Below are 8,078 nucleotides of genomic sequence, written 5' to 3'. Positions count from 1 at the left end.
TGGGATAAAAGAAGAGGTTAATGGACTTAAACAGGGAGTACTGTGGATGAGGATGTGGATGTGGATGAGGAAAAAGAACAGAAGAAGCAAATCAGAAGTAATACAGGATCTAAGGGCAGCTCGAGAAATGCCCTTAGATTCTGTATTTGGACTTGAACAGCAGGAAGGATGTAAAAAGAGATGTTGGCAAGTAAGAAAAGAATTTAAAATGGGACATAATGGCCGGACACAGAAGATAAAATAAATGGGTCGAAGGATTAGAGACGAAAGAACGGAACATGAAAGAAATAATGGAAGACACTAAAGTAATCTCAAGCACAAGAAGATAAGCGAGAGGGCAAAGAATGTTGAGGAGGAGATCATGGATAATGTAGAAACATTGTGTAAAGATTGGGATAACACGTCAGGTGCAGGTGGAGAGGATATGAGCGATCAAACTGGATCACGACGAAGTGAGGCTGTGTGAACTGGAGCAAATTCATGGTGTGAAAGGGTGTGTGACGAGCTTGGGTGGAATAAAGAAGCCGGGGTTCCTTGGAGTGCCGAGCCTGAGAGTAATGGAGTGTGTGCCGTGAGCGTGCAGAGTGGAGTGCATGAACGAGCGAGGGTACGGGTCATGCATCGATTCAGACGGGGGTAACCGTTAGCTTGACTGAGGGGAGGGGTGAGGTTACCGAGCGGGAAATATTTTAAATGTTAATATGTTCTCATCCTGTGCGCCGGGGATTAAAAAGAACAGGTTTGTCATCCGTACCTGTCCAAGGGAGGGTACATTTCAAGGCACTCCATGTCAGTGTGTTAAAGGTCTGTTTCGGGAAAAACGCCAGTATGCAGATGATTGAAAAAAATTCCCAAGAAATGGTGTGCGGCTGAGTGTGCGCGGCACAAATGCTGCATCCGGCACAATTGGCAAATTCAGCTGCGGGATCTCTGTGGAAAGGCTCATATCTAAAGTTGTGTGTGAACTATCATGGAGAGACCCATGTGTGTGAATGGAGTGAGATTGACTGGAGTGGATCGTGTGAATCAATGGTGTGCATGAGATGGCTGGTGTGTGTAAGTTGTGTACGCTGGGCCATGAGGCGATTTGGTGATGTACCATGTTGTGGTGAAGTGGTGTGGTCGTGGTGAAGGTTACGGGGTTGCTCATATGTGTGTGTGACGTATGTGGGGGTTCCGCAGCGCGAGCAGTGGATGTGGAGAACACGTCCGGGTTCCCGTCGGGAATCCGCCGAATGTGAGTGCGAACATTTAAATTCATTGGCAGGTTCCAGATGTGCCGCAGAACTTTCCCACAGAGGGGGAATTACATAGGATAGAATATTTAGTGCGGAAGCGGTTTAAAAGCTGGAACTCTAGAGCAATCGCTGCTGTTTGAATGTGTTGGGCACCCGTGGAGAAGCTGCCTACCTGTTCATGCCATGGAAGGATCACCTGCCGAGATAAATTGTCTTGCCAGGTTTGGCGGTCTCAATCGGTGTCAGTCGTTACTTAACATCCCGTTAGGCTGCGAAGCTAGTTCAGAGGTCGGGGAGAGGCCGAGAAATTCCAGAAAATGTTTTGAATAATTTTTCAATCTTTCTTTCATGGAAATTGAATTAAATACTTAAACACTGCTGAACACAAATCGCCGGCTTGTTATTTCCACTAACCTTCAGGTTAACATGCTTCAATAGCGCTTAACATCCGGAATTTTTATTTTTAACAATATTTATCTTCATGATTAGTTCACCTGGAACGATTTTCTGGGGAGCTTATATGATGGTGCATCATCAGTCCATCTATCTGTCCGTTTTTCCAGAAACACTTGCAACTTTTTTGCCTCAACCGCTGATTGAATTGTGACGAAACTTGGCACAAATTATATTTGTTGCGTTGTCACTAGAGTTTTTCATGGCATTAAAAAATTGGGTCTTCCGGGAGTCAAAGTGGATCCACGTTTAACGCCCCCAAAATAAGAATTAGCTTTTGACTCTGAAATTACACACACTGTTTTGATGAAACTCGACCACATCCGTCATCACCTTTGGTGTAACAATGTTTGTTCATGGCACATAGAAAATCGAAGTCTAAGGGGCTCAATGGGAGGCGGGCGGGGCAAGTGTGTCCAGGTTTGACCCCTCAAATTAGATATATGCTTTATGCTCTGAAACTACATACACAATTTTGATGACACTTGACCACAACCTTCACCAACCGTGCTGTACCAAAGTTTTTCATGGAATGAAAAAAATTTGCCCCTTTGGGGTTGTGCATGGGGCAGGGTCTGCCCTCCAAAATAGGTATTTGCTTTCTTCTCAGAAACTACACATCCAATTCCAATAAAACTTGACCACAACATTCTGTTCATCACCCATGATGTACCAACGTTTTTTCCCAGCATTTACAAAAACTAGAGCGTGCCCGTACGTGGGTGCAAAAAAACATGCGTGCAAACAACAACAACAAAAAAAAACTTTGAAACCACGTGGCAGTAACGACCACAGAACCCCCCCCCCCCCTCTATTTACATGAAATGGTTTGGTCCATTCGCAAAGCCAAAGCGAACGGCTTGCGAGTACGGTAGAACCCCCCCCCCCTCTATTTACATGAAATGGTTTGGTCCATTCGCAAAGCCAAAGCGAACGGCTTGCAAGTACGGTGACCATACCTTGGGAACCACTTGTCCGATTAATTTCAAACCTTGAAAAGGCACATCCTCGGGTCCCCAGCAATATACCTGGCAAGTTTCAAGTATATCGGACCGGTAGTTGTCGAGAAACAGCGGTCGCATACACACACACAGACACACACACAGACACACAGAGATTACTGGAATTATAGATAGATGGGGTCTAAGGTAGTCTATGGGGGGTGGATGGAGGATGATTTTTCTTTTGCTTGTTTAAAGTCTTACGATGACGTTTGTATGATTGTACATGCTGCCCTGTCCACCAGCATCCATTCAAATTGGTTAAAAATGCCCTGATATGGTTTAAAATACCTTTATTCAGTGTCGTATACTGCTTTATTCTACCAGATGAGCACCCGGGGGTATTGCCCCTCTGTTTATATTTTAATGGAAGTATACATTTCATGATGTAACATGTTCTATGATCTCTCAAGATGGATCTCAGTCTCATTTCCCTCTAAACTACTTATGCTGATTTGTACACAGGTGATGTCTATCCTGTAAATGTCGAAGGCAGACAACACAACAATGATTCATCTGTCACAGAAGATTCAAAATGTGCTTCGGCAAAGAAAGGTTCAGATGATATTCACATGACAAACGGAAGTGCTGCCTGTTTTGCAACTGGTGAGTGGAAACGTAAAAAATTCATTTTGCAGAAGAGATATTTTGTGTTGAGAAAATATTACATTTTTGGAAAAGTGTTAAATATTTAGCATTTTGATTTTGACAAAAATAAAAGAGAAATGTTGTGTTCTTTCTTTCTGTAGAACAATCCAGAAGTAATAAGGGACAAATAAGGTCCATGCGCAGCTTGACGGTGAAGAAGAAGCCTTTTTTGAAGAAAAAATCACGAAATCAAGACTCGCTTCCTCTAAAATACAAGTGCATGTCTCGGCCTCACAACACCACGATGAATATTAAATTGAACAAACACAAAAAGGTTGTAGAAAGGGGAATACGTTATAAGTGTAATGTGTGCAGAATGGGTTTTGCTTCAACGAATAACATCAAAATACACATGTGGATTCATACAGGAAAACACCCCCACAAGTGCTCTGTCTATGATAAAGGTTTCTCTAGTAACAGCCATTTGAAAAGACATATGAAGATCCATACCGGAGAGCGACTTCACAAATGCTCGATATGTGATAAAGGTTTCTCTCGAAATGGCCATTTGAAATTACATATGAGGATCCATACAGGAGAGCGACCTTACAAATGCTCGATATGTGACAAAGGTTTCTCTCACAACGTCAGCTTCAAATCACATATGATGGTCCACACAGGAGAGCAAACTTACAAATGCTCGATATGTGACAAAGGTTTCTCTCGAAACAGCCATTTGAAATTACATATGAGGATCCATACAGGAGAGCAACCTTACAAATGTTCGATATGTGATAAAGGTTTCCCTCAAAAAGGCCATTTGAAATTACATATGAGGATCCATACAGGAGAGCAACCTTACAAATGCTCGATATGTGATAAAGCTTTCTCTCAAAACAGCCATTTGAAATTACATATGAGGATCCATACAGGAGAGCAACCTTACAAATGCTCGATATGTGATAAAGCTTTCTCTCATAACCGCAATTTGAAATTACATATGAGGCTCCATACAGGAGAGCAACCTTACAAATGCTCAATATGTGATAAAGGTTTCTCTCGAAACAGCGATTTGAAATTACATATGAGGATCCATACAGGAGAGCGACCTTACAAATGCTCGATATGTGACAAAGCTTTCTCTCATAACAGCCATTTGAAATCACATATGAGGATCCATACAGGAGAGCAAACTTACAAATGCTCGATATGTGACAAAGGTTTCTCTCGAAACGGCAGTTTGAAATTACATATGAGGATCCATACAGGAGAGCGACCTTACAAATGCTTGATATGTGATAAAGTTTTCTCTCGAAAAGACAGTTTTAAATTACATATGAGGATCCATACAGGAGAGCAACCTTACAAATGCTCGATATGTGAGAAAGCTTTCTCTCATAACCGCAATTTGAAATTACATATGAGGCTCCATACAGGAGAGCAACCTTACAAATACTCAATATGTGATAAAGGTTTCTCTCGAAACAGCGATTTGAAATTACATTTGAGGATCCATACAGGAGAGCTGAAATCTGTAATACCAGGATATGAAAAATGAGATGAAGAGGATTTGGAAATTGAAGAAATCTGAAATTGTACCTGTGATAGTCAGAGCAACAGGGAATCCGGATGATCAAGAAAATCCCAAAGAAGTACTTATAAAGCATTCCGGGGAATATCATGACAAATAATCTACAGGTGGAAGCTGTCAGAGGTTCAGTGAGGATTCTGAAATGAGCCCTTGGACCAAAGCTATGAGAACAAAGTTTCACAAACTGGTTAATGAAAAAGAATCCTTTCCCGAAAAAGGAGGTGGAGATTTTGATTTCTGGGAGAACTTCCTTCCACCTTCTAAATAAAACTGGTCTGTGAAGATAACAACCAATGAGAGCATCCGTACAAATAGACCATGGGCCGAGTCCACTAATTCTGATTGGTTTTCGAAATCCGTGGTCTACGATGAGAAGTATCTGCATATGTTCTTGATATGTTTAATAAGTGTATATGAACCATTAATGAAATGTTCCCATGTTCGAAATTTGCACATTAATGAGCAACGGCCAAAAACAAAGAGGAAGTTAAACTCCGTTGGTGAGGACCTCCTTTTCCCTAGCAACGGTTGCATAGATGCTTCTAAATCGAGATTTTGAGCATTGCAATCCTCTGATCATGCAAATGTATGATTTTGCAAATCATCTGATGTTGTCAGATATTATTTTGTGGATTATTTCAGATACATAATTCCTATTGGTGTCCGTTGCTATGGTAAAAATATCCCTAGCAACCAATATTTCACAAACTGCTTATATGCATCAATTGATTCACTAAAAGTATAAATCTGCCATGGAAATTCGACTAGCCAGGCTCGAGACATACTGGTATACTTTGGGGACTCGTGATCCCACCCCACATCCCTATATTTATAACTTGGAACACAAAAATGAAGCATTAAAGAAACAAATATTTCAAAAAAACCAAAATAATTATCACACATATACTTTAATGGGTATTTATATTTGTGTAGTATCCCCATACTACCTTTCTCTATTTTTGTCCTCTTGAGATATATAGACACACAGACACACAAAAACACACATACTTTTACACACATGACATGTGCACATCCATATCATTCTTTTTATATTCCAAAGGATCCTCATTCACTCTTCTTTCTTGTAAATATTTCCTGTTTCCTTCCCCTTTCTCTCCATTTAACACACACACACCCACACACACACACACACACCCTCACATATGCACACCCATGCAGACACACACACACACACACACACTCATTTTCAAAGTCACATTTTTCAAAATCATAATTCATCCTCTCTCTCTTTGACTCTCTCCCTTCCCCCCCCCCCCCCACCCCCCCCCCCCCCCGCCTCTCTCTCTCACTCTCTCTAAAGCTGTGTGCATCCCTATCTGAAACAGCTTGAAATAATGGCAAAAGCCACTCAAACAAACCATTTATGTTCAGATTATAAACGCCTCATGTGTTTCACATATTCTCTTTGACATGCATATGATATTGCGTATAACTAGTCTTGATGTAAACAAGTTTGTATGAGGATATCATAGTTTGAATCATTACACAAACATCCAACTCCTCCAGTTCCTCTGACTATCGGCAAGTTCGTGCACATTAAATACTGCACATATAATTTGGTTCAATAATAAATGGAAAAGGATAGATATTGTACTTGGCAGGCATATTGATTGTAATTTTTCATATGAAAATCCGTCCCTACAGGACAAAAGTTCACATTCTTAAACTACATGCGTTTTGTTTTACCCCGCAGTATAAACTGTTCTCGGCGAAAAGAAAACACAGGTATAATCTTTTAACTTTGGAATGAAATGCATAATTTCCCAGTCTTACATTCATCTGAAATACAAAATTTTGTATCAATTAATCTTTCATTTTCAAATGGAAATTACCCCATTCTATAGAAAGTGGCAAAACCTTTGTTGTTAAATGAAGAAAAAAGAACCAAAATGCAGATATTTTGGTTGATACAATAACATAATGCATTCCTTTCAATCACATTTGTGCATTCAGTAGCAAAACATGAAAATAAATTAATGACTAATAGACTCAAGTGACAAAAACCCAGAGTACAAGGAAATAATGAAGCATCTTCATCTGATTCTAGAGTGTCAATTTCTCCCTCAATCTCTGTCAAGTCAGGAACAGACGCCTGATTTGCACAGTCTTTACATGAACACAAATCAGAACAGGGAAGCTTGTTGAGCAAACACGAGCACCGCCCTCGAGTACATTGTGTCTTCTTGCAAGAGCAATGGGCAAGTTCCATTACACTTGATGGTGCTGGGGGAAGACCCATCCAGTCTATGGTGAGCAAACCATCATCAATATCCCAACCATTGTTCTTTGGTGATGATATTTCTGGTTTGCTGATAAGGCACATTTTGTGAATGGCGGCTTGGGAGTTTGCTCGCTATATGTGCTTGTGCATGAAATCTCTGTTTGGAGGCAAGCTTTTCTCTCCACAGCCCCAGTCTTGAACATTCTGCATATTGCTTCATTTACATCATGACAGCCCTTCTGCCCATAGAGTTCACAGGTGTATGCTTCGATGTCTTCATGCAAGGATGGCGGTACTGTAAACGTCATGCCAAGCTTTTCAAACGTGGATCAGTGGTCTTTACTTGATGTCAAGACCTTTGCAGATTTTGGTTTACTATTACCATACAAAGCACTCACTGTGTCGCATCCAGTAAAACAATGAAATCCTATTAAAGCAGAACAAACGTCTTTCCTGAAATGGTCAAATATGCAACGGACAACAATTGTGTGTGTATTACTTCCTCTGCCTGTGTGGAAGTAGATCTCTGCATCTATGTCCTTGCAAAATGCCACACATAGTTCAAAGATATCAGTGTCTGTACTGATGATGATGATTATGATGATGATGATGATGTGATCACTGTTACTTGCAGCGTACATAGAGTGAAGTAGAAGTCTCATATCAGCTTCTTCTTGTGTTGAGAACAGACTTGGGATTCGTTAAAAACTTCCACATCATTGCCATGCATTCGAATAGAATGACACGCAATGCCTTGTCCAACAACAATTGTGATGTCATCAATCAGCTTCCCAGTCTTGCACCACTGTTTGAACAGAAACTGGAGCAGATTTTCCTTGTTGTCACCACAAGATCGAAACTTGGACCATTGTTTTGGAGTCCTCTGATCAGGAGGAAATATTTCAGTTATCTGAGTCCCTCCCTCTGCTCGTCTTCCTCTTTCAGCATTCTTTATGCTGCTCGGC

The 8,078-nt window shown here is 40.8% G+C and overlaps 1 protein-coding gene across 1 annotated transcript; it reads left to right on the top strand.

Moving 5' to 3' along the window:
* Window positions 1-3,656: 3,656 nt before the first annotated feature.
* Window positions 3,657-7,766, top strand: LOC144888356 (uncharacterized). Its single transcript, XM_078766045.1, has 4 exons — window positions 3,657-4,080; window positions 4,165-4,814; window positions 7,363-7,524; window positions 7,674-7,766. The coding sequence occupies exons 1-4, from the start codon at window positions 3,657-3,659 to the stop codon at window positions 7,764-7,766; spliced, it is 1,329 nt and encodes a 442-aa protein (XP_078622171.1).
* Window positions 7,767-8,078: the final 312 nt, after the last annotated feature.

The sequence above is a fragment of the Myxine glutinosa genome, chromosome 1 (genome assembly GCF_964187855.1).
Source record: "Myxine glutinosa chromosome 1, kmMyxGlut1.1, whole genome shotgun sequence".
In the NCBI taxonomy this organism is placed as follows: Eukaryota; Metazoa; Chordata; class Myxini; order Myxiniformes; family Myxinidae; genus Myxine; species Myxine glutinosa.
The sequence above is the reverse complement of the archived record's forward strand: the minus strand, read 5'-3'. Positions and strand labels throughout refer to the sequence as shown.

What these genes read in the sequence shown, in the direction of transcription:
- LOC144888356 (XM_078766045.1), top strand. Translation starts at nt 3,657, where the DNA reads ATGGGTTTTGCTTCAACGAATAACATCAAAATACACATGTGGATTCAT. An exon ending in ATGTTCGATATGTGATAAAG is followed by an intron (nt 4,081 to 4,164) that starts GTTTCCCTCAAA and finishes TATGTGATAAAG; the next exon opens with CTTTCTCTCAAAACAGCCAT. An exon ending in CACTCACTGTGTCGCATCCA is followed by an intron (nt 7,525 to 7,673) that starts GTAAAACAATGA and finishes TGCCACACATAG; the next exon opens with TTCAAAGATATCAGTGTCTG.